The sequence below is a fragment of the Solea solea genome, chromosome 19 (genome assembly GCF_958295425.1).
Source record: "Solea solea chromosome 19, fSolSol10.1, whole genome shotgun sequence".
NCBI classification, from domain to species: Eukaryota; Metazoa; Chordata; class Actinopteri; order Pleuronectiformes; family Soleidae; genus Solea; species Solea solea.
Window position 1 is genome coordinate 15,717,331 of NC_081152.1, and position 27,884 is coordinate 15,745,214.

The 27,884-nt window shown below is 41.3% G+C and overlaps 1 protein-coding gene across 2 annotated transcripts in view; it reads left to right on the forward strand.

Annotated features, from left to right (window-relative positions):
• The window catches only part of LOC131446692 (matrix metalloproteinase-17-like), an 84,635-nt gene that overhangs the window by 23,259 nt on the left and 33,492 nt on the right, over positions 1 to 27,884 (forward strand). For both annotated transcript variants that reach the window (XM_058618092.1, XM_058618093.1), the window contains exons 2-3: positions 21,014 to 21,146; positions 23,559 to 23,694. In XM_058618092.1, the coding sequence (XP_058474075.1) occupies positions 21,014 to 21,146; positions 23,559 to 23,694 (269 nt within the window). The remainder of the gene's footprint in view (positions 1 to 21,013; positions 21,147 to 23,558; positions 23,695 to 27,884) is intronic.

Consider the following 27,884-nt stretch of genomic DNA (forward strand, 5'->3'; position numbering starts at 1 on the left):
TGGTATTTCCGTGCTTGCATTGAAAGGAGATGAGCTTTCCACACAATGACCAGGTAAAACTCATATCAGATGGTGCACAATGCAGAATTATTGCTGGACCTTAAATCACAAAGATCCTTTAATGTGTCCTGTGAACAATCATTGTGATAGTGCTAAAGATGACAAAGCTGTGTGTGGATGCTCAATGTCTTTCTTTCATAAAACTTACCAGACCTCGGCTCATTATTACAGGGCTCATCAATTTTGGGAAACCATGTAATTACAATTATTTTTTCTTTTTCAGACTTCATTTTTCCTTCAGTTCTCTGTCCACCGAGTACTACGAGTTTAAGACATGAATAGTTTCCAACATGCATGTTTACTTCTTTAAAATTGGCATAGAAAAAAAAAGATAGAACACTTCAATTGCAGCCTTGACTGAATTTGTGATTGTAAAAAAAAAAAGTCCAGTCTGCCTTAAGATTATTATCATTTCTGACATTACAAGTGGAGAAATGTAGTATGAGAAATGAAAATGTCGAAATCAGGCCGGCACTCAAATATTCATCTGAATGAATGCCTTGCATTTCAGTCCATTACCCATAATTCCTCCATTATGTTTGTCCCTTTCAAAGTTATGAGTGACTCACCCTCAATTTTTTTCACCACACTTTTTATATTCATTAAAGGCTTTTGAACAATGCAAGGTATTGAGTTCCCCATAGATTTCCAATGGCAGCGTGTTTATATAAGTTGTCATTCCTCACCCACTGCACCTGGTGAATGAATGAAATAGAGGAACCATGCACATTTCTTAAGTCCCCTTGCAGGTTCTTTTGATTAAACTCTACTTGAGAGCAAAAATAAGAAAAGTTTGATTGTGCCAAATGCAAATTTCTTTACAGATTTACACTAAAGAGAGCTTTTGCACATCTGGCAGATATGAAGAGACAAAAAAAGCTTTGAACATCTTTGAGCATCATCAAATATTTTTTCCATGGATCCACATAAAAAACACACTTCATTGTTCCCTTTGAAGGCTGTTTTGTCTGGGATCTTGAAGTTTGATTAAAATACAGTCTTGACTCTTTCATCCTGCCATTGCCAGTGGAGCTGTGGAGTGTGTGGTATCCTCCCAGAGGCTTCTCTCTGAAGCGGACACGACTGCATTGCTAATATTTGCACAGTGCTTTATCCCGAGATCTAGAGAGCTCATCCATCTTGCTCACTATCTTTCTTAACCTTATGTATATCACCCGAAAACGATCGATGAAAGTGGGGTTTCAATGTTTTTTCACTTCCTTTCACCTTCACATACCTTGTCCTCTTCCATCTCAGTTTGAGTGTACAGTCAAACTTATACATTCAATTAAAAAAAACAACACACCACTTCAGGATTTATACCCGCTAAAGAGATTTTTGGAAAACTGCAATGGAGTTTTAATCTGAAGAGTCAGTGTAATGCTACCACCAACATTGTCTTTGTTACCAGGTCTTGACTCAAAGGCATCACCTGCAACCAGGGTCTATTGGACACTATTGGACAGTGTTTAATGTTTTCCTGTTTTCCGCTAAATGGAATTTAATTACAAAACTGACGTCATGTGCAATTGAAAAAGGCCTGAAACTAGCGATTGCGACCGCTAACTCTCAAGGGAAATGTTTACTGATGTTATAAATCTAGTGAAAAGTAGACTATTTTTCCTATAGACTTCCATTCAAACAGTTTTCTTTTTTGCAAGTTTCCACCTGGTGGCTAACTGATGTTTCCATCCTGCTTCCTGCGGTTTAGTTTTGAAACTAGAAGACCATGTCCATTTTTGCATACAGTTTTAGTGATGAATGCTAGTTTTTCTAGCCTGGGTGATCCCAGCCAGTGATTTGATTTCACTCTGTAGACAAAGCTGCCAAGGATACCGTTTTGGCCAACTTCAGAAATCTCCTAAAAAAGGTAACGCGCTAGCGGTGGGTTTAACGCGACGATGACAGAGAAGCAACCTCTTTTCTGTTGCTCTGCATACGTCATGCAGTTCATTGGTCTGATAAGTTGTTGGTCTGTCCAATTGCGTATAGAGGCATTTTCATCCATGTCTGTTGGTCACACCTCTGGAAAACAAGACACAGTCTCAAAGGACATCGAGATGGCATTAGCCAGGCTATTGTGTCTCTAACCATTGGTAGAGACATTGTTGATTGTGGACTCTCATCCCCAGGTCATTAAAATATTAAGATTCTCAGATTGAGGCTTTCTGCTCTGGGGCTCTCTCATCATGTTTTATATGTGACGGATGAACCCAGGCAATCTCTGCATTGATTGGCCAAAGGCTCCCATTCGAGGTCAGATTTCCCCAAGGTTGGAAAACGGAGCTCAGAGGAGGCGCGGCGTCGAGTTTTCTCTCGGATCATTTGATTTACATAACCTTAACTAACAGTTCCACCTCAACGTCTGAACTAATAAATCTTACTCTTTCTTTTCCCCCCAAAGCTAGTTCTTATTTTTTAGGTTTTTTCTGCAACTATGTAACCAAATGCAAATAAGCAAATTGCTTCCTGTGGGCATTGATAGTCACGTGCTATGCAATTTCAGGTGTGTTGCTCTTTGCATACCTGAATTGGCTTGTTTGTTCAGAGTTCATTTCCATTTAAAATAATGCAAAACGCCGTTAGAAAGCAGGAACTTATCGGTTGGGACCGAGTCTGAGTAGAAAATGACGGAGAGAGGCCTAGTGGGAATAATCAGAAAATGACAAAGCAGGTGAAATGAAAACAAATTAAGAATAACAGGAAGAGCGGATTGTAAATAGTAGTTGAAATTGGAGTAATTGATTTTTCTTTTGACCCCTTTGAGGCACAGCAGCCTCTAAACACGTCGCCACAATATTGTCACTGTATAAAGTTACGGTGGAAAGAGTCACATCCCCATTCACACATCCAGCAGACAAAGACCTACATTAGCATTCATTTGGAGACACGGTGCTGGCAACATGATGAATGTAAATCAGATATGTGCTCTTTCTGCTCAATATTCCTTCACTGGCACCACCAAGTCCTCAGAAACTAATCTGCCACTTTATCTTACTTTCTACTTTGGCTCCCGTTCATTACTGGCTCGTTGCTTGTGTCGTCGAGTTTGTTTGTGATTTTTTTGAGCGAAGACAGTGTTTGTTCCAGTAGTACGGTATTGATCACCGGAGCTCAAACTATGAGGTCTTCGAGAAATAAACTGGTGTGAAAAGGAATAAAATTCAAAATCAATACCGGCCGCCCTAATGATGTTTGTGAAGACGTGAACGGAGCAGTGCGGTCCCTCCAGCCACCCTCACTGATTCTCTTTGTACAAGGCTTCTATCTTCTACAGCAAACAAACCCTGGGAAGGGTGAGTGAAATTATGCGTGCGTTTCCGTGTAACGTGTCCCTTTTAGCCGCTCATCAAGCTTGTGAATGTCACACGCACGCACACGTGTGCGTTCAGACAGAGGAGTATAATGTAGGAACATCGCGGATTAAGCGTGACCCTCGGGGTCTACATATGCTGTTGGTGCACAGCTCTGGCGTTTCTCATTACACACCAGCTACACACAGGGCTTCAAGGAGCCTGTGTTTATTTGGGTTTTAATAATACAGAGTATTTTTTTGAAGATATTACTACAGGCTAGAATGCAGTGGGAATAAATGACCCTAAAGATTATCACTTAAGATGGAGTGAAGTGCTGTAAAAATTAAAAACATCAGCTTTGCCTTGTCATACACTTAATAAGGACATCGGGGGCCTCTGCGCGTTTGTTGACCTTTTACCTTTTTCCCAGACTGCATGAGCCGTTAAACGAAACGACCCCCAGCTCCATCCTCGGCCGAGAGACGAGCAAAATGACGAGTTGTGAGTTGACTGGCGGTGACTCACGGCCGCCCGTGGGATGAACTGAAAGCCGCGACCTCGACCGATTACGGCGTAGCGATAATGTCAGAAGAGCTGTTTGGGAGTTGGAGAGACAGTCATTGTGGAAACCTTTTATTACTAATCGTTGCTGCGTGCGTTATCAGTTTCTGAAAACTTTTGTTTGCATTCATAGAAGGAAAAAAGAAACTAGTGTGAATGGGGCTAGGTTATGAGCGCTGTCCTTGTCATCTTCCTCCTCTTCAACCACATCTAATGGCGTGTCAGGATGAAGAGGCATCTGCATTTATATTTGTGCTCTGGGGGGGGGGGGGGAAGAAGCTCATTCCCTGTGTTGAGCGAATCCCTCGAGACTTGACGTTTTGATCTGAATTTGATCCAATTCCTCCTTGAAATACGGCGCTCGCATATTCCATTCCCTTCGAAAACGTATCACATTAAAAACCCGAAAAAAAAACCACATACCAAGTTATTCCACACTCTCGAAAATTGTTAATTCATTGAGGCTTTTTGCATATTCACTTGGCACTTTCAGACTACCTAAGACTGCAAGTGCTCATTTTCCGCTGTCTGTTGCTTAAAAAATTGGACGACTCCCTATTTGCGATCAGCAATGCTCTCTGAAGTTTTCTTGGCGCTGGAAAAAGAGATTGTGTGTTGACAGGTGGGTGGGAGAATAAAAGGTAGCGGTAATTTGCAAAGGGGGAATACTGTAAGAGACAAAGGTGTGGCGTTACCTCTAAGCCGTTTGAAGGCCACAAGGGGATTTTTTTTTTGTTCTTTAATGGGAAATTAGTGGCATCCAGGAGATGAACTTTAAATCTCAGACATGACCCAGTTCAGTTCTCACGTTGGCAAAAAGTCAAATCCGTCTTCAGATCTTCTCTATAGTCAAAAAATGTGAGATGGCGTGTGTGGGAATTGGATCACAGAGTGGAGATTATGTCTTCGAAGAGCTAAATTCTCACTTCTTAATACGATGTGATCCAGACTGTTTCTGAGACCTTCCTTTCATGACACCGCCATTTCTCACACCAAAATCTCTTTCACCACTTCTGTTTGCACTGGTGAAACGAAAAAAACAAAAAACAAAAACCCTTTTATTTCTTCAGGAAAAGTCATTCCCTTTAACAATCTGCCATTGGTCACGTTTTTTTTTTTTTTTTTTTTTTTACGAGCTCCTTTGTCAAACGCACAAGATGGCATTGGTTGCCTGGTATATCATCTCGGCGTAATGCTTTGAGTAAACGATTTTCTCAGGATAAGCCGGTGATATAAAATGGAAAAGCCACTCCATCTGCTCGGGAGAATGATAGCATCGGCGCGGTTATTGCATACACTCCTGGGGTGTTATGTCGGAAAACTGTTTAGAGAAACTGGCTCAGCCGAGAGAGCTGAGATTTTGTATTGATACACACGGACGGTGGTGGACGAGGTGATTTTTTTTTGAAGAAGAAAATGGTCGGTCTTCTCACATGTGACACTTTCAGGAGATTGTCATAACATGGAGAGGGGTTTCCAGTTGTAATTCAAAGGTACATCATTCTGGGGGAACCGATGCATGAAGAACTAAACGCAGCTGTATGTATCTTGGACTCCATGGAAACATGTGGCACAGATATTGCCCGATAAAAACAACAATATCCATTAGCAAATAACAGCAAACAAATGAACTAAAAGGGTTTTTAAAGCAACGCTATGTCACATTCATAGTATTGTTAGAAAACATACGCCAGCGTTCTTCTTTTAGAATTATTCTTGCGTTCATCTTTAGATGAACGCTGGTTTAAGTCCTTTTTAAACTAATCTACAATTCAACAGTACTCTCAAACTTGCATTTACACACAAACCCTCATGAATATTTCACTCCAGGTCATCTGTTAAAGTGAATTAAAGAGCCATGTTGAGGATGAAAGCTCAATAAAAAAGGAATTCCTAGGTTTTTGTTCCCTCTCTCTCGACTGTACCGTCCGTCTCTGACCTTGCAGAAGACAGGAGAGCAAAGGTTTGCCCTCTCCCCTGAGGCATTAAAGAACAATGTAAACCGTGACGTGGTCTCTTGCTACTTCCTCGGACTTTGAGAGTGACAGCGAGGTCGCGGGGTTAAACGTGGAAGAGAGCGAGTGGCAATTTTTTTTGGTCGGGAGTAAAACGGGACGCAAGGGGAGGCTCCGTCGCAAGGTGGAGGACGACGCGTGAAGCCTGACGCTGACCTGAGGCCGAGGTCAACTTCCACCTCTCTGGAAATGGAAGGACAGTCGGTCTCATCAGTATGATGATGACTACTTTGATTTTGACTCTTGAGGATGGAAGGAATGAGGTTGAGTTGAATACAAAACACCATGAGCAGTAGGATTCCTTTTTTTTTCATCACAACATTGCAAATACTCAGAATATAAGTGAGTGTGAGTGAATGATGAGGGAAAGCACTACTGCAGCCGTTTATCAGCTCACAGTTTGGTTTTTTTAACAAATATAATAGGATTACAGCATTTTCACAGAAAACACATTTTATTTCACAGATAATGTAGCATGAAATAGAACAAACAAAACCTCCAGTGCCTTTAATACTCACTTTAATAGCACGGATAATTCAAATGAGTGCGAGAGCGAGAGCGAGAGAGAGCCTTGGAAAATGTGTGCAATTAGATCAAAGCAAAGTGATCGACGTTCAGCTCCTTTATATAAATAATTGTGGATCAAACGTCGTTGCTTTGCATTTTCCGGGAGGTTTTCAAACGTGTGAGACTGTTGACCACATGAGCTGGTGATGCTATGAAACTATGTCCCTTCAAGGTGTAACTAAGCAACAGCGCGTCACACCGAAACAACTGTGATCATGACTGTGTGTGTGTGTGTGTCTCGTAGGGCTGGGGTGATACGGACAAAAGAGTCATATCCTGGTATATTTTGGCTGAAAAGCGATACATCGTTCATGGCACGGTGTTTATTCTATATGTTGGAGCTTTTTTTTATGATGTAAAACTAAAAAGTCACCATCATCTGGATGCTTTGAGCTACTCTCTGCTGCTACCCTTGCTGTGACAGTTGTTTCTTTTAAGGGTGAAACTAGTAATTATGACATGGAAAGTTCAGAATAGGGCGGCACAACTAATTGCTATATAATCAAAATTGCATTATGAACAAGTCAAGTATCCAAATTGAATGGCATTGCAATTATTTGATTAAGATACAAGTAGTGTATCTTTTTAGCCTAAGTAAGTAATTACCAAAAACTTAAGTGTTACTGGATTAAACTAAACAAGCCAGACAGACACATTTGCTTCCATTAAACCAAGCTCTCTAAGTATCTCGTTCATTTAGAGGCTCGCTATCCATCCACCTTCTACCGCTTTATCCTCCACACGAGGGTCGTGAGCTGACATTCATTTCATAATCGATTCATCCGTCGATTATTTCCTCAATTTATCGAGCAATCGTTTAGTCTATAAAGTGTCAGAAAACGTTTAAAAAATGACGCTCAGTGTTTGTCAAATCCGGAAATGACGATGTTCTCCAATGTCCTGTTTTGTCCACAAACCAAAATGATTCACTTTTAATGATTTCTTTGTTAAATGGAGCAAAGGAACGGAGAATATATTCACATTTAAGAAGCTAAAACAACCAGAAGCCTTGTTTTTAATCATGAAAAAACTTCAAACCGACGAATCGATGATCAAAATAGTTGACGATTCCTTTAGTAATCGATTAATTATGTGCTAATCACTACACCAACTACCTGGTCCCATTTGCTTCTTTTATTTTTATTTTTTTTTAAATATTACTCTTCAGTAAGAGAAAATATGTTCAACTGCAACTGCAAAAATAATCACAATATGTTTTTTTCTTTTTCTTTTTGGTTAATATTGCAAGGCTTTTGTACTGAACTCATTCTCAGGAGGCATGAGCTGAGAGAACGATTGACCCAAACCTGGAAAAACCACTTGGTAGCGGCATCATCAATAATACGATATGACACCAGACATCAGATACCTCACCAAAGCAGGTCCACAGGCAGTTCTCGCCTTCGTATTAGAAAAGTTAGTGTGATATATATGTTCAATAATTTAGCATGGCCCTCGGAGGATGTTATAAAAATTTAAATGGCCCTTGATAGAAAAAAAAAAAGAGGTTCCCCGCCTCCATTGTACAACACACTGTATAAGGCTTCTTTCTGCAGCTCTCCTTCACTGTTGTAGCAGTGCAGTGTTTTACAGCCACTCTCTGAAAATCACTGTATCTTTTTGAGGCAGTGTGCTGCATGCCCAGAAATGGGGAAATAAAGTGACTTTACATAATTGCTGTCATTATAATTGATGTCTTTGCTCAAAAAGATTCTCCCAAGCTGTTTGCAATCAATGCTTTTTTTTTTTTTTTTGCTCATCCTTTTGAGTTCTCTGTGATTACGTAACACTTTTTTACCAATCGGAGAAAAAAGTGGTTTGATGCGTTTCAGCCATAAACTTCCAAATGCCAAAAATCTATCTCCTATTAAAAGATGTCAAGGACGTCAAATGATCATTTAAACGTTGGTGAAAGTGGACGAAAATTGGCGTGCAAATCAGAACTGGCAATAAAATGTTTTATAAAAAAGGGGAATGGGTAAAAGTGGTGCAAAATGGCTCAGTTGTGCCCCCAAAAGGTGAAACCCGGTAGGACAAACCTGAAACTAAGTTGCACCAAATTTCACAAAACTTGGTGTACACGTGTCACAGCCCGAGACGAACAAAAAAGTCATTGTGACCATCGCCTCACCTCAACAGGAGGTCGGCCATTTTGAATAGCGATTTGCGCGTTCCGAAAATGAACAGGATAATCGCACCAACATAAAATAACGGGTCAATTTCTACGCATCAAAGAAGGTCTTTAAATCAAATCAAATCAAAAGGTCTCGCAGATTCAAAAGGGCGTGGCCACAGCAATCATCGGAATTTTGGTGAATTGCGACCATTCGCCACAGACCAGGACATGCCCTGTAACTTCGCCACACATTGACCGATCGGCTCAAAACTTTATATGTAACACAAGAGACCTGGCCATAAATCATCAGCACATGAAAACTGAGTCAAGGGCATAGCGCCACCTGCTGGCAGCATGTGAGGGCCTGCACAATTAAAATTAGGACATGCTTTAGATTAAGTAAAATAATTCACATTTTTTCATTTTTAATACACAGATTCATCCTCCATGGCTCAATTTGTTTTAAATTAAAACTGCTGGAGATCAAAGTGTGTCATTGAGGCAAACACAAATTCACCAAACACGAGTTCCAAAAATAAAATCTTAAATTCTACACATGTACCTTTTACTGTCCAGGTGCTTTTCCTGTCTCCCCGTGTTATATCACATGCAGCCCTATCACCTCCGTCTGTCTCGACACCCGCTCGCTGTTTTTGTTCTTGTCTCCCTTTTTGTCCATCTGGCTCTTTGACCTGTGAGCGATAAGGAAGAGCAGCTGACAAAACCAGCTCCAGGTTCCTGTCTCTCAACACCTCATGCTCCCTGGCTCCTTTTCCTCTTTAATCCACCCATTTTTTTCCACTCTATTTATTTCCTCTTTCTCCCGTTTTGTGGGAGATGGATTCACACGCTGTGCTCACTGACTGACTTTATGTCACGGTGTGCAGGAGATAAGACGGAGGACGCCGGGGGGGTGAGAGAAGTGAGACAGCTGATTGTGTTTGACTTTAGTCAATTGTAAGGATTTGGCTTTTCCTAATTTACAGCAAAAGTAAGAGGAAAACTGACACAAAAACACAATACACTGAAGAATGGTTGGCAAACTTGAAAAGTACTTACTTAGCAGGTTCTGTTTCTTCACCGGTAACTTCATCTTATAAATATTTTTTGTTTTATTGGTTAGTTTGTTTGTTTTAGTGCCTCCTGTACCTCAGCTCATACGACCTCAGACCACCATCATGTGTTTCTCCCACATCCCTCTTGTGTGTGTGAAGTCATAATGAAGACTAAACGAGTTTGGCTGTTGTGCCAAATTGGCAATCTCACACAGGTGTTAATGAGACTCGGGGTATACAGCCATAACGCCGCCTAGATTTATCAGACCATAATGTGCTCTTATTACTGTAATCATATGACAAGTAAAATAGAATGAACGCACCTCACAGTGATGGATTTCCACACACGTGTTCAATCTCTATGCTTTTACACAGTGAGCCTACAGAAACTGCTGATTATTGTTTCAGTTTATTGATATACAGTTTATACTCCTTAATGATCTGGTGTAGAGGCAGATTTTTTGGTAAGTAACCGGCATTGTTTTTTCCCCCTGATTTTCACTTGCACATGTAAGTTTTCACATTTAAAAAATGTTAAAAAAAAGTTGTTTGTACCCAAATGCACTCATTCTAAGTCGCTTTGGATAAAAGCGTCTGCTAGATGACATGTAACATCATTTCTGTTTAAAATATGTAAATGCGTTTGTCTGTCCAAGGCGTTTGCTGCCTTTGGCCCTGTGTCAGTTGGGATTAGCACCAGCAGTAGTGGTTAGCACTGTTGCCTATGTGGGTTTTCTCCAGGTTTTCTGGCTTCCTCCCACAGTCCACAAACATGCAAAGGTTAACTGGACACATGAAATAGGCCATAGGTGTGAATGTGAGAGTGAATGTTTGTTTGTCTCTATGTGACCCTCCAGTGGACTGGCGACCTGTCGGTGTACCCTGCCCGCCCCACCCTGCCGGTGCTGTGCCAGTCTCAGCTAACATAGGGTGATAGGCGGGGGTACACCCTGGACAGTTGGCCAGTCCATCACAGGGCCACATACTGTATAACCCATTTACTTAATCCCCACATTGCATTTTTTTGGACTGTGGGAGGAAGCTGGAGAACCTGGAGAAAACACACACACAGGGAGAACATGCACACTCCAAGCAGAAAGGCCCTTGTTCCAACTCGGGTCTTCTTGCTGCAAAGGCAAGAGCACTAACACTACACCAAAAGATCTGACATAAGCCCCAGAAATAACAAATAACATCAGCATTGGCCATAGAAAAACCCAACTCCTTCGACCTCCTACTACTCTGGACTCATTTATTTCCTTGTAAAGACTTTTTTGTTGATGCAGGCACAACGCAAACGCCCATTTTTCTTCCAGGACTTTCAGCATTTACCATTGAAACAAATGACTGTGTTTATCAAACTCCAGAATGAGCCATAAAATCGCCTTTTTAAAAATCTAAATGCTTTGTCTGTTTAGTTTTCCACTATTTCTCCTTAACACACTCCCCACTGGTCTATATACAATTACAATATTGCAACTTGACTTCTTTTAAAACCTTGAAACTGCCTCCTCAGCGTTATCAATTATTTAGCTTGAAATGTGGGGCTGGTAAAATGGCGGTGGGGTGTTTTCTCCTGGATAGAAAACTGTGCTTGTGGTTTGTTTAAAAAAAATCAAATGTGAACTGAAAAGGAAACATGTTTTTACAACGGGACAAAACCAGTGAAATATCCACATGAACATATGAAAGCCAGTCTGGCAATAGAGTCTAAAACAGACCCTTTATGTGGCGTGAACACTCACAGCTGGTATCAAAATACTGCCCGCCTTGTACTGCCTGACTGAACACTTTGCTCACCTTGTTCTGACGGAGACATAAATCCACTTTCAGAGAGGTCAGTTGGAATAAGGACAAAAAGAAACACACGGTGTTCCTTGGGTACGTGCATCTGTTTCTCTTTCTTTACTCATCCCTTTCTTTCATTATATTTTCTTGGTCAATGTCGTCCGTGCAGCTCATGCAGACTCACATTTATCTCCCTGTCGGTGTGAAATTATAGCCAGTGGTTTTGTTTGATGTGTACAAGGCTGTGCAGCTGAAGGCTCCTGAGAGACTCTCCCTCTATAGCTGCCTCAGTTGCTTTAAGATTACATGACGTGAGAAGGAGAAATAAATTATTTTAGTCCAAAGTAAAACTGGACTCTGAAAATACTTGTTAACATGGTAGCTCGACTGAGTCGTGAGTCGAATTACTGCCGTTCACTTCAACTCAAGCCAGCCTGGGCCCAGATTTTTGGTCTGGCAAAATGGCACTCAGGCAGTCCTTGCCCGTTTGCTGGATCTGGGCCACTGCTTTGCCTCATGTCAGTGATTGTGCCACATCTTTTCCAAAGGTGGCCCTCATTTTGTTTGTATTGTATTTCTGAGATGACCCACTTTAGGGTGACATCCAGATTGCACGTTGCCAAGAAAGCGCACCACATAATTTGCCAAAAATAGGCCTACATTATTTTTTTTTGAGGATATTCAGGCCACATTTGCCATTTCATACTCTCGCATCCATTTTCTGTGGGCCAGATTGAAGCCGGCAGTGCCACATCATTGCTCGAAGTGCCCACATCTGGATGCTGTCGGGGGGAACAGATCCCACCCCTGGACTTTGACCAGGAAATAATAGAAGAAGGCAGTACATAGAAGACTAAGACAACAGATGGCGAACGGATACCACTTCACCACATGCATTGACATCTGGTATTTGGTCCATTTCAATGCCAGGTTCTGCAGGGGGCCAGCGAGACCGAATTTATGCTCTGTCACCTTAAAGAATTAAGCTATTTCGAAGTTAATGGGTGGTAACAAAGACATTACCAGTTATCAGCTGTTGTCGTCAACCAGCAAACACCTAATACTAGCAAGCAAATGGGGGACATAACGCCACCTAGAGTAGTGGAGGTGGACACACTTCATTTGGTTAATTTACAAAGATACAAGCGTATACATCCATTTACTCTCTTTTGCTTTTTGTAGCATTCCCTCTTTTTCATCTGCTTAAGTGATATCTCATTGGATTATTGTACATGAAGCTGATAGTCACAGTCACTCTCTGAACAGCAGGCTCTCCAGACAGGACAATAGATGACAGAGTTTCAGGTTGGGTAACAACGACCTTGTTTCTACAAATACACAACACAATGACACGCGGCTTTCAAATAAACAGGCCAAACAGTATTGTGTTGATATTGGCAGAGTCTGTAAAAAGAGTCTATGTTTAGTGACAGATTTTAACATTTAGTATTTTTCTCTTCATGTTCATTCAAAGGCCACACGGGTTCTTGCTTTGCCTGTGGCAGGAAATGAAAATGATGTTTGAATGGTGAAGTTATTTATTGGGCTACTGGACTGCTGATAAAAAAATATACTGCAGGTCACATGGGAGTTATTAACCGGAACCAATACTGGAAGTTTACCAATAGTGAACTATTCATTCAAGCAGAGCACTTAGCTCAATTGAAGAGTTAAACCTCTCCCTCTCTCGCCTGTACACAGACAAAACATGAAAACTAATGTCTGCTACACTGAGGATGGGTTGAAAAACAGTAATACTGACAATTACTAAATAATCAGATTGATGAAATACAAAAGTCTTTTGTTATGCCGAGGTCAGACCGAAGCACGATCGAAGCCTGATCCAACACACAAAGGGTGTTGAGATCCATCAGCCCCCAGAAATCGTTTGTTTTGCACACTGCATTGTGTCATAGTAAATTACCTCGACCTCCAAACAGAAAGTCTGGCTTTTTATATTTTTTTTTTCCACCCTCTACTACTGTATGTGTTCCATCACATCAGTGATGTTGACGAATGAGAGCACAAGCAACTCTGCATGTACAAAAGTACAATATAGTGGAGTGACAGAGGAGTGTTGAGGTTACCTCAAGTTCTCCTTGAGAGATTGATGGTCCGATTTTTTTTGTCCACTTCTCTCAACCCAACTCCTCAAGTATCAATCACACCACATGGGACACAAATGTTTATTTGCTTCTCCTGCCCCGTGGTCAGCCAGCAGCAACATCGGTTATGATGACCGGGTCGGGTCAGGTATCACTGTGAAGTCTGTTATGTCTGTGGTCGCCTAAAAGGCCGTGGTATACTTCCGCGCACATTCAATTCAATTTTATTTGTATAGGGCCCCCCTTTGGAGGAAGACATTTCCCGGGGGCCCCGCGACTGTGTCAAGTATAACATTTATTGAATCAATATTAGAAGAAACATTTCACTTTTCTTTCAATAATCTGTTGTACAAATAACATTTTTGCTTTAGCAATGCAAATAACCTCAATATTGCTTCGTATATTCGTAAAATATAAAATGTGCAATTGTAACTATAATAGTGTCATTTTTTAAACCATAAATACATTTGGATAACAAAGAATACATTAACAATATCAATAAGTGGCTGTGCAAATAACAGTTTTTTTTTGCAATACAAATGTTGTCCCCTGCCAATGTTTTGAGACACACAGAGAGGTCTTTGGTGGCATTTTCTCGTCTTGGGTTTTGGTCGTCGTGAATCATTGTTCCGTTCGGCAGACGTTGGCTTGTTGTTGTTAGTTTCCGAAACAATGCACAGTTTTTGCCCCTGTCAGAAACTTCTCTATAATCCAAACCTTGTCACCAGTGTGGATTTTGTTGTGGTACGTCACTTAATTGAGTCCGGGTCACAGCGAGACCAAAAGTTCCACCTGCTAAACTTTAGTTAGGACTAAAAAACAGAACTTGCGCCCCCCCCTGGAAAATCTCCACGCCCCCCCCCCCCAGGGGGGCCCGCCCCACAGTTTGAAAAAGGCTGCATTATATCAAGGCCCTGTACATAGACAAGAGAAACCCAACAATTCACACAATGAGCAATCACTAGGCATCAGTGGAGAGAAAAAAACAGGAAGAAATCTCTCACAGAACCAGATGTGCAGCCATCTGCCTCGACCGATTGGGGTGAAAGCAAAAATGGGGAACAGAGGAGAGGTAGGGGACAGAAAGGGGGAAGAGAAAGGACAAGCGAGGGAAGAGGTAGAGACAGAAGAAAGAGACCAGGAGCAGATATCGTGTTGTATGTTGCGTTGCATATCGTGGACCCTGATGTACTTGTGCGTCAAGGTCCTGTAGGTAGTATCTGACTTCACCATCAGGTGGCGGTACAAGTCTGGACGCAGGGAATAGGCCGCACTCCTACCAAACGGTGGGTGTCAGGTGGTTCGAGTTTCACCAGGTCGAGGCTCAGATGACTATCCTTGGCGACTACTTCTTCTTCTGTTGTTGAAATGTTTTTTCTGCTTGGTGAATTCAGTTCGCGCATGCGCACCCAACGCGCTCTTTGCGTTGCACATTGATGTGATAAACTGTCGTTTCAGTCGTAACAGATCCAAAGGTCGTGAAATCTAAGCTGAGTCGTTCTTTAGCGCCACGTTGGACCTTGTGTACAAGAAGGGAAAAGACTCGACATGTTTCAGCTGACATCAGCTCCCGAACATGACAATGCACCACAAATACAGATTAGACTGGCGAGACACTGTAGCTCGTTCAGCAGGGTGCGTTTTCAGAACACGTCTCTCATTTATGATACGAGAATACGGGAACACTGGAAGGTTCGACATCATTTTGTGTCTGTGTCTTATTATGGATGATTAAAGAAGACTAAAGAGTCCCCGCCATCTGTGTCAGTCCCTTCCTGCTGCAGCTAATAACAGATTTGGAGAGAATAAACTCACAAGGACGGCGTCATTACTTTTCATCTTATAGAGCCTTGTCTGTCTTCTCATTAGAGGGGGATGTTTGCTTTCCTCTCACACTACCTGTTCTTTTATTTTCTTTTAACTTGTTCTTTGTGATTGTAGTGTAAAAATCAAATGTGACCTGAAGCAGAGCGTTGTTTTACAACTCAAACATTGTCCTTTGAGGACGAACTGGGCCCGATCACAAACACACATGGTCGTTGTAGTGTTGCATACTGTGAACTCACAGCGTGTGCTGCGTTATAATGTAATGATATACACATTAACATTACAAACGGTGCCTTTCAGCTTAGATTATAAAACCCTACTAACATTCAGCAGCAGATCACCTGAAAAAAAACCTGTTACATGTGCTAAGTTTATATACATGTGTAGCAACCATTTAATTTGATTCCCTCTATGCTATATCTGTAATTGCACTAATACTTCCACATGGCTTATGTAAAGCACATGAAATTGCTCTAATTATCGTCTTGCCTTTTGTTACATAGCACTTTGGGATTGACGCTCTATTATTGGTTTTGACAGTGTGCTGAAATGGCTTAATAATACTCGAAAAGGTCCACAATGCATGCGCGCCTGGTGTGGTTATATTCACACAATTGCTTTTTTCTGCCTCTTTTCATTTGTTTGACACGCAGAGACAGCCTGTCGGATATGCAGACCCTGGTATAAGCTGATTTTTAAGCGTTTTTTTTTTTATTCTCGACGACATGCACATGCATGCACATGACTTGCTTTACCAAATACTGTAGATGCTACCAACTGTTGTAATATTTGAAAAACAAGGCACCGGCATGACAAAAATGGTCACAACATGTTGTAATTTTAGAAAAACAGGTCTCAAACATTACAAAAATGGTAACAAAATGTAGTAATGTTTGAAAAACATGTTACTAACATTATAAAAAACATAATTTCTTACCAACAAAATGTTACAAAATGTTGTGATGTTAGAAAAACCCTTTACTAATATTATAAAAAACATAATTTCTTACAAACACAATGGTCACAAAATGATGTAATATTAGAAAAACATGTTACTAACATGATAAAAAAAACATAATTTCTCACAAACAAAATGTTACAAAATGTTGTAATGTTAGAAAAACACGTTACTAATATTATGATAACATAATTTCTTACAAACAAAATGGTCACAAAATGATGTAATATTAGAAAAACATTTTACTATCAGTATAAAAAAAACATAATTTTTACCATCAAAATGTTGGAAAAATATTTTACATAAAACAATAAAATCAAACAAACTTTCTTTTGCAAATGGTACAGTGTTAGAAAAACACATCAATAACTTTACAAAGCAATTAATACACGTTACCGAAAATATAAGGCTTAATACTTTTCAGTTCAATTTAATACTTTAAAGTAAAAAACACTAATAAATAAGTGTTTTTAAGTCTGGGAGAGACTGGGAAGTTGCAGGCTCCCTCTTGTGGCACCTCAAAATAAATCACTATGGCTGTATTTTTGTGAGCCACACAGCATTTGTACATCACTCACAAGCACCGTTAACAACTTTCACCTATCACATTCATCCCAATCATGAAAAGTCATCGCAGTGAACCTACCCTATGTTGTCCAATCCCGACGCAGCTGTAGCTGTGACTTCTGACTCCCTGCTGTGACTCCTGCGTAAATGGAGAAAAACTGACTACAGGAAACAACATTGCCACACATCGCTGTGAGTATGCTGACATATCTTTCAGTCACTGAAAAGTGTCACGGTGGCTTTTGGATCTTTGAACTCGGAAAGTGCATAGCTGGAGCCTCCAGATCAGCAAACCCTGCCCCAGAATCCCTCTACGTTTGACCCAGACCACACGCAGCGGAAACAACACGTCAACTCTGTCGCACTGGCCCTTTGATGCTATTTTGAATTATTTTTTTTTTTTTTATCTTTCTAGTTTACCTACAACTGCTCCATTCTTTTTGTTCTCTCCCGTCATTAATTTTCTCAATTTTCTTCTGCACTCAGCTTCTAACCGTTTAACCACCTGATATGTGGTAATATATTTGCAGAACGTCTCAGTCGTAAACCTGCCCTCATCTGCGCCAGGTTTCAGCCACCTGGCAGCGGCGCAGATACTAAAAGCACATCATCCCATAGACAGTTACTTCAGTTTTATTAGTGAGTAAAAAGTGGCCCATGTCCCTGACATTTATCAGGACATTAAAACATAAGGCAGTGTGTTTATACACACAAGGGGGAGAAAGTGTTAATCTGTACACATCCGAAGTATCATTCAGTTTTCATATTGCATATTTTGCGCAAAAAAAAAGATTTGCGCAAATTTACCCGCCTGTAAGCACACATACAGACTCTAACAGAGATGAATTATTTCCCACCAGTTTAAGGTCTAAGGGCTGGTTCTCACCGGACATGTCGCACGCATGTCACTGCTGAGTTCCGTCATGTTTTTAATTTTTAATTTGGGTGCCCATGTTTACTAGAGCCTGAGGGACCATCGGGCTGTCGGCAAAATACTGGACTTAGTTTAAACTCATTACAAGCCTTGACGACGTGCCAACCTACGTTATATCAACTGTTGCTCACGTCAATACACAGTATAATCAATTTAACAACTCCAAAAAAATGCTTCAAACTTTTTTTTCTAAATACACTTTCATTTTGTAAAGGAAATTAAATATTCCTACTGACACGATTAAAGGTGCTCAGATAAGGTGGGAGGTCTATAACTGCACCTGTGCATCAAATCTCAGTCTTTAAGTTAAATAAATATGAGTGTAGCCTAATACCACGCTAATTAACCTATTTTAATGTCTGTTAAAACTGGGACGGAAGTTACCTGGTCGAAGAAGAGGGGGAGTTGTGCTTCAGTTTCCCCTGAGATGAGAAATATCTTCATTCTTTCTTTGCTACGTGGCCCACCATGGACACTTGTTCCTGTTAGCATAACTGTTAGCAAAGATGGCGGACATTGTTTACATTCTGGGAATGAGGTCCTGTCCGCCTACGGAAGTGCGGAATTAGCGTAGCAGTTTCAAACCTCGGACCAAGTGTCACTGGTGGGCACGTAACAAAAAAAAGAATGAAGATATTTCTCGACTCAGGGGAAACTGAGGTTGGGAAGCACAAAGCTAAAGCTAAATGCAAATAGGTGAAGTATTCCTTTAATATTGACGTTCTACCAGTATTATTACACACAACTGACTCCTGTCACTGTGTGTCAAAAAGGGGAAGGACATTGTGCTAGTAACGTCTGCATATTTACGTATTCCAGCTTCAAACGAGCGATGCATGAGAGTCTTGTTTGGCGTTTACAGTATAGCACTGTAGACTTATAGACTTACAGCGACGACACGGAAGGCGGCCCACTCTCTCTGTTGTACATGACAGCGCGAACCCGAACAGGAGGCTGAGAGTGATGAGGACGATGAGGAGGACATTTTCTCGAGTGAGGCCGTATTTGTGTTAGCTGATAAGTGATGACGGGGGAAGCTGCTGAGGAGCGAGAGCCCAGAGAAACACAGGCTCATCCCGGTGATGTAGTTGCTGCGTCTGAATGGAACATTGGGTTTCAAAAGAATCACCGGATGCGACTTAATACACTCTCCCAAGTACAGGGTGAGTCATCAGAATTCTCAAAGTGGATACAAGGGCGCAGCAACCTCTATAATCCAATAGAATTATTGCAAAAAAACATGAACTTTTTGATGTTATTAGGTTGTATGTGCGTAGGTGACATTTCAAGCAAACATATACATGATTAAATGTTGATTTTGATGTCAATAAGCCTTATCTGAACCCTAAAGGGCAGCGTTTTACGATGCAAAAAATGGTAGAATGAACCATGTTTTCTTGAATGTGAAGCCCACCGGAGTTCCCTGACTTGCTTGAAGTGATGGTTTTAACATTTAGTATTTAACATTTAGCAGGGTTTATTGGTTTGAATTGAATTTACCACCTCTTAGTATGTTTGTATGAGTGTTTAATCGCACTGACGTAAACATAGTTTGGTTTTTGTAGCCTTAGAACAAGCCCTCAGTGTGTACTTTAGGCCAGGGCCTCACTGAACGGACGCAGCCATCTTGCACCGCCATGTCTGACACTGATATCGGTCCAATACATTTGTTTTACATCTTTTAAACAACTACAGCTTATGTGTTTACCACCGAAACCATACACAGATATTTGATGAATCATTTGTGGTATCTTTATATTTTTTGGGCATAGTCTTGACTCATATGTAGTTTCTACGGCAGCCTGAATGGACACGCTTTTGCGTTTCGAAGTGGAAGTTTACTGCGCAAATTAAAAAACATGGCTCTGCCCCCACTGAGGGATGAGCGGATAAGACATCCCTTTGTTGTTTTTCTGTGTTAGATGTCACTTATTCTTGCACACTGGACCTTTAATAACAGGAATACAACATAAAAAGCAAAAACAAGGAGAAGGCACATCGTAGCAGAGACCTTTGGCAACATTGCTATGGGAAAAGTTCAGCTGAGCAAAATTAAATCTGCTTTCACGCATCATTTCCTTGGTCAAATTTCATGTGGTTTTTGGAGACTTGACATTCTAGTCTAGCACTTCTGCTAAAAGATCATTTCATGTGTGTGTGACCCCCTGACGACACAGGGAGCGTATCACTTTGAGAGCTGTGTACCGAAGATGAGGAGGCAGATATCGCTTACCGAATATCTCTCTTACTCTAATCAAACTGACCATCAGATCAGAGAGAAGTGGAACCTGAGAAAGATGGAGGACAGATTCAGAGAAACAGAAGAGGGACAGGGAGCACGAGCAGAGAGAAGACAGCGAATGTGGCCGTGATTTAAAGAGATTAGAACTGATTAAGAGATTAAAAAGAATCTGTCAGAAAACAAACCATTTTCACTGTCATCGTCTTTTAATGAATAGCTATAATTCCCAAGATTATTCACACAATTTAGCAAAATTTAGCTAAATTTAACTTTTTTTATTCTTATAACAATTTTAAAATGTATATTATTATATTTATATTGAGTGACCTCTGTGCATAATAATGTGCTATAAGCATATTAATCAGGCCAATATTTGGCATGTAACACACATTTTTGTTCTCAGAAACTTCAAAATCCTAGTCACTTTTTCCCAGCCACAGGTTTATTTTACAAAGTTTGTTTTTTAATGACCTGTGGCATGTATTAAATATTTAGAATATACTTTATTTGTGTTTCAAATACACGGTTGCTGTGCAGTGAAGGCTCCCAGTGCAGGTAGCAGAGACGTGTTGTACAATAAATGTCAAGCAATTCTGTTTTTATAAACCCGTCATATTTTATCAGATGGAGAGGGGAATAAACACAGCGTATGGTGCCAAGAGATTGGCTCTGGCTATAGAAGACCCCCCCATTTTTGTCAACCTCTAAAAGGTTCCTCACTATATTGTGCTTATTCTCAATATAGACATCTGTGCACGAATCCTGAGCGCTCACGCTTTACTGCATGTGTGCAGACACAAAATCTTCCAGTAAACACAAACACAGGTGTCAGACCTTCTGAGCAGCTTTGGGATATTCGGAGTCTTTGAAATGCCTGCGATGACTCTTCAACTCCTCCGTCTTCTGTTTCCCCCCCCCGCAGGACTGGCTGAGCCGGTTCGGCTACCTCCCGCCCCCTGACCAAGTCACTGGTCAGCTCCAGACCAAGGAAGCCCTGACCAAGGCCATCAAAGCCATGCAGAGGTTTGGAGGCCTGAAGGAGACCGGAGTCTTAGGTACGTTGTGGCGGTTGTTTGTTTGTTTGTTTGGTGGATCTTGTGGGAGAGTTGGCTTGATCTATGTGTTTTGTTTACTGTGTCGCTACACTATGTGGGAGAGAATGAACCATATTTTTGATTGAATGTGTCCCTGGCAAATACTGTACATGACATATCCTATAATATAGCTTACACAGGCAACATACAGCCTGCGGCCCAGTTTTCTGCAGCTGAGACATCCTCACGGGAAAAAAGGAATCATCAAAGGCAGCGTCATTTGAGGGCGATGGACAGAGATAATATGCTTGTCCGCTTGATTCCAACAGAGGGCGCTATTTCCATTTTAAAATAAGCCCTCAAGTTCGCTCTTGCTCAGCTCACAACTGCGAATAACACAACAAAGACCTTTCGCTTAGGTCATTGTGATATTAGCAGTAGGACGGAAAACTAAAATATTTTGGTTGTGTCCGGTTTTTTTTACCCTCACAGTAAAAGCATTTAAATAGTGAAACACATGCTGACCTTTATTGTGAAATTGTCGGTGTTTCCCGTCACAGCTCAAATTAATGTTGCACTGTCCACCACTGCATACATGGCTGCCTGATGGAGCTCTTTTTATTCCTTTCAGTTTGGTCTCAGATGTGGATGATGTTTTGTTTAGGATGGCTCAAATTTCTGTTTGTTACAGATTCAGATTTGTTCTCGATTAAATGTAAATGCACATGAAACAGGAGATAATGTTGGTCAAGAACACTCATGTCATAGTTAAGCCATTTATTGTCGCAAATGAAAATACAGTGAGACACTGAATAACATTTTAAACTTTTGAACCTGTTACACTCTTGATTTAGAAAACCTCTCCACCATCTAGGTGGAGAAGTTTTGCCAGCAGTATGAGGCAACATTGCTGCCTTTTTTTTTTTTTCAAATGGACTGCATTCAGTGAGACTATTGGCACATTTCCACCGGCTTTGCTCGTGCCATGCCACGCCACGGTTTAAGTAGCGTTTCCACTAGCATAGTACCTGGTACCAGGTCCGACGAGGTTCCAAGCATGCTATAAGTAGGAACTATGCGACGATTGGTCTGACTGCCAGCCGCTGACTGGCCAGAGTCCCGTCACAGGAAGAGACGTCCCACTCACAAATCAAGCCGAACAGCGTCGAACTGTAGATCACTTAAAACTACTTAACAATCCTAAAAATGTGGGGAAACTATTTACCAGGCGTCTTTTAAAGGGGAGTGGTGTATTTAGGGACAGCGCCGGCGATCGCGAGCTGCATCACAGACCGCTGCCGCTGTAGTCTGTGGAGTAGGAGGCTGTACTCCGGAGATGTGTGGACAGAAATCAAGCCGAACACTGCCGAATTGTAGATAAATCCTAAAAACGTGGGTTAATCTCCAACAACTACAGAAGTGTGGTGTAAAGTCACTAGTCACTCGTGTGTGTGTGTGTGTGTGTATCGCGTATAAAGCAATGTCACCACAGTTTCACTCAGCCGTGCAGTGATGACTCCGCCCACGTTAAGTAGGTACTTGTTTGTAGCGGAGATGCAACCTAATTGTGCCGTGTCGTGCCGGGCCGAGGCGAGGCGAGTAGAGCCGGTGGAAATGCGCCATATGGTTGTAGGCTTACCGATAAGACTGCAGTCAGCGGGGACTACCGTGTGCTGCATGATCTAACACATAGCTACATGCACGGACATCGTTACACATGTGTAGAAGGTCGGGATGAAGAAAAAATGACATTATGACCATGATCCAAAACCAACAGGAAGGTCGCCAACGTGGATTGAATTCTATTTTGAAACCTTTTTTGTGTATGACAGCATAACATCACACAGTCCAGCCGACACGAACTCTGAATGTGACATTAGAAAGTGCCACTGAGGTCAATCAATAATACTTCTGACACCACCGCTGAACATGAGAACATTAGTCACATTCAATTACCTTCCTTTCTATTGGATTGGACTGAACTGCAAAGGTGTGTTCACACCACGAGGCATACATAAATCATGCTCGCCGTCACGCCACGTGTCTGCTTAAAGTGCTATCTGTACTTCTGAATAATAGTGTATTGATTCATGTACCTTTAGACCTTCTTTCTACCCATATACTGTACACATCATTACTCACAACTCTCGCCTTGCCACGTATGCTCCACAATCGTCCTCCGCAAACCCTGTCGTCCTGTGTCACCCCTCCATCTTACATACAGTACATACACAGAATAGAGCGTGTGATTGATTTAAGAAAATGCTGCAGTGCAAGCAAGTATAATTCACAACCTGAACAGTAGTGTTTGAGAATGGGATTGTGGGCATAAGAGCGTATCGTAAAAGAAAGCGTGTTTGACTTATGAGCACATGCAGCTACTGACGCAGCCAGATATTATTAACATGGCAATGTTTCTCCCCTCCTCTTCAGACAAAGCAACGCTGGGACTAATGCAAACACCCAGATGTTCTCTGCCAGATGTGTCTGAGGCTGAGGTGACAGTGGGCCGCAGGAAACGCAGCGTGAGCGCTCAGAACAAATGGAACAAGAGGCATCTGTCCTGGAGGTAGGGAAGGGAACTTAAGCCCCCCCACACACACACCCCGAATCAACTTTGAGTTTACATTTCAAATGCATAAAACTGATCAGATTATCCACAGTCGCTGTCTAACTCTAACTCTAACTCTTCACTATTTATGTCTGTGGTAACGCTGCATACTGAGGGGCTCATCTAAGTGAGTGATGTGCAATAAAAACACAGTGAAAAACCACACTTTGTCAGCATATTTATGTAGACTTGTACTTCTACGCAGTAATTCCGTGCCTCTTGACATTTCTAACGGCAATATTGGACTTTTATTTTGCACTGCATTGATTTTTAACGTTAGTAATTATCTCGCAGACCTTGTTTATTAGTGTAAAATCTCATCAGCAAATTAAATGATAATTTATGCCGCGTAATCAAACAGTATTACGGAGTATTTCTAATCACCGTTATTCATCCGTGTGCATCCATATCTAGAACTTTATTTTCCGCACTTAGGTTTCATACGGACTTCAGTCACACGTATTTATTCATTTTGTTTATTTTCTACCACTTTATCCTCCACATGACGATCGCGGGGGGGGGGGGCAATACCAGCCGACGTGGGGCGAAAGACGGTCGATAGTCCATCGCAGAACCGACAAACGGAGGCGAACAAACTCGCACATAGGTTCTGCTACTTGTTATTTAGTCAGTGAATTATCTTTGAAAAAGAAATCAATTAAAAAAAGAACAGCACTCGAACAGCACAGTGTCAATACGCTGCCCTATGTCTCGCAAGGTTATTTGGAAATAAAAAGAAAGAAACCATTGCAGCCAAATCATAACTTCTTTTGCAAAGGTAACAGTGTTTACTTTACTTGCTTTACATTTACACTCATTTACACTATGTATTATTATTGTTGTTGTTGTTGTCGTCTGTAAGATAGCAGCTCTGACTCGGTCACAGCAGATACTGTACTGTACCCTCAAATGCGTCTCAGAATTGATGAGGTCCTATTTGAATATAATCTTGAACAAAAATACATCTTCATTCAGTTCCTGTCTAATGACGGCAAAGTTATCCGAGGATATTCTGCTCAGCGCGTCGTCGATTACGTAAACTGTCACATTTTCCACATTTCATAGATTGTGTGAGGTGACTTGTCACGGTCTAGTCTCTGGATCAATTTCTGGCTCAGGGGACGAGCGTTGTGTTGAAGTGGCACGCTGGTCAGTGGGAACAGAGTCGTCTCTCTCTGTGCGTAACACGTCTAATGGCACAAACCGGAGGGTTTTTTTTTGCATCTGTGCACTCACTGTACAGCCCTCACAGACCTACTGCACATGTGAATGAAAACTGACGAGCAAAATGCTTCATCAGAGAGTCGTTATGCAGTTTAGTACATGAAAATGTGCCCATGTTGCAGCTGGACCATCTGTCAGGGATACAGCTTAGTGGTATAGACAGCAGAGGAGGAGGAGGAGGAGGAGGAGGAGGAGGCAGTGAAACATATGCTTTGTCTGTGCTGATTCACACACACGCAATCAGTGGTGATTCAGCAGGATGATACTGTATATTATATGCTGCTGCTGCTGCTGCTGCTGCTGCGAACCTACAAACCTCTGCATTCACAGCAGATGTGTTGCAGGACGGTGTACAAATAGTGTATGCACATATCACTTCTCGTTCAGTCAGTCAGACACGCATCATGTCAGCCCTCACCTCCACGCTTCTCTCCCGTATTCATGAGCACTGCCCGCTTTCAAAGTCTATTCATTTGTGTAGCGGCTGATGAGATGAGTCACTTTTTTTTTAATGCCATGACTAAGATCACGTATTGTACTCCCCTGCTTTGTTAGCACATTTTCACATGCTGAAAAATTGCATTGCTATTTGTCCTATGTATGTTTTGCAGGGATCTCCCAATCCGATTTTTTGGTCCACAATCCTCACTATTTGCCGACATAACAGAGCTGTACGGTTCACAGTTAGAGAAAGGAATGGTAACAGTCAGTGACTGAAGTCTGGTCAGGGTTTTTTTGACCTTTGTTTCTATGGCGTTCCCCCCCTTGTATCTACGGCTTTGTCCTCACTGTCATAAAAACTCACCGCTGACGTTCCCCTCTCCTGTCCGAGTACATTTGTTTTCAACTGAGCCGGCGAACGCAAGCCGGGGTGCCGTGTGCAAATACACATAAATACATAGAGAACCGAGCGTTTATCCCGAAGATACTTACAAGTGCAACAGCAAAAGAAATGCCAGGTCGGCATCCATTCTGGGTGCTTCTGCGTTTTTTCCAGTTCTTGCCCTTTGAAAAAACCTGGCCCAATGTTCACTCGTGTGGCCTTACTCGGTCAGACATAGAGCTGATCTGTCGATTATTTTCTCGATTAATCGAGTAATCGTTTGGTCCATAAAATGTCAGAAAACGTTAAAAAATCAGTGTTTGTCAAACCTGGAAATGATGATGTTCTAGAATGTCTTGTTTTTTTTCTACAAACCAAAATGATTCACTTTTGTTATATGGAGCAAAGAAATTAAGAAAATATTCACATTTAAGAAGCTAAAACAATCAGAAATATTGTTTTAAGCTTCAAACCGATTAACTGATTATCAAACTCGTTGACAATTAATTTAGTAATCAATTAAAAAAAATTGTCTGGATCTCCTTGAAAAATTCCAACTACAGTAGACACCGCCACAATACCACAGCAGTTTGATTAAAGTCTGCCCTATATTTTTTTTTACTAAAAAAAAAATAAAATAAAATAAACACTATTTATTTAGTGGGCCACACGGTGGTGTAGTGGTTAGCACTCTTGCCTTGCAGAGAGAAGACCCGGTTTGAGTCCAAAAACATGCAATGTGGCGATTAGGTAAAGTGGACACCCTAAATTGACCGTGAGTGTGAGAGTGAATGGTTTGTCTCTATGTGTGTGGCCCTGCGATGTACCGGCGAACTGTTTATTGACTGACTATTTATTTAGTGTTTGTATACACCATATATCCACTACAAAGTGGTCCGGATATTCCCCCGTTGAGCTAACCAGCGAAGCAATGTCGACATTTGATTTTTTGTGTGTACACACAATGTTTATGCCTCTAACGACATTTACATCTGCAAAAAAAAAAATAGGATTAAAAGACGTAGAGAACGTAGAGATGGTGTGTCCTTTGACGCGCGCCGTGGCAACAGCAACATTGTTTTGACTTTGCTCTCTCTCTCGCTGCACAGCAGAATACTCACTTTTTCTGATTTAGTGTAATTGTTATTTTCTACACAGTCGAGCAACACTTTTCACACAGCGTAAGTGGTTAAATTGCTTCGGTTCAGCGGAGACACAGGCTGTTTACAGCTGACAGGTCAGTGTGTGCAGAGTCACAGTCAAGCAGGTTGTCGCTCCGCAAGCCTCAGTCAAAGTTAGCAGCGGGAGCACTCGGCGACAGACGACCTGTCTGTCGCCGAGTGCTCCCGCTGTGAACACAATCATGGATATGCTCGAGAATATTTGTTAAGAAATAATAGAAAGTTAGAGCAGAGGGAAAGAGAAATGTGACACAACTTAGCCCTTTAACACCTAAGCTGTAAAATGTCCGTCTGGATTTTTGCTTATTTTAACCATAAAAGGCCAGAAAATGATCCTCCAGAATAATTTTCAATATCTGGCAGTTGTTTACAATTTACTGCACGTTAAAATAGTGTTTTAACAAGCTTTATTTAAAAACATAACACTTTAGTTGTACATGAACACCATGTTTTGTGTTAAATTGGCAATTCTATTTTATATAATATAAATTATTATATTTAAAATAACAGTGGTTTAAGTTTTTTTCTCATGTACCGTTGTTTTTCTAACTCTCTCCTCTCTGGTGACAAAGATGCTGATTCGCCAGCTTCATGCGTGAAATGACCTTAATAACCACATGTTGGCTTTGACGTGCAACTTCTCAGCTTTCAGAAACTGCTAGAATTTTCCCGATAGCACAAACCGTCACGTAATTACGGTAATGCAAAGTGCATTCAATTTGATATTCACTGTGTAATCCATGGTCTCCATCAAGAGTAAGTACTCTTCTACTGGCAGGATGAGAAGTTGAATGTCGCAAAGTTTGAATTTTCATTTGAAAAGCAATTAATTGTTCAGCCTCACTTCATATTCAAGTATTAATGCACCAGAAAAACAAGTTTGTGTTGGTCAGACAGACTTGGGGGGGAGAAAGAAGTCT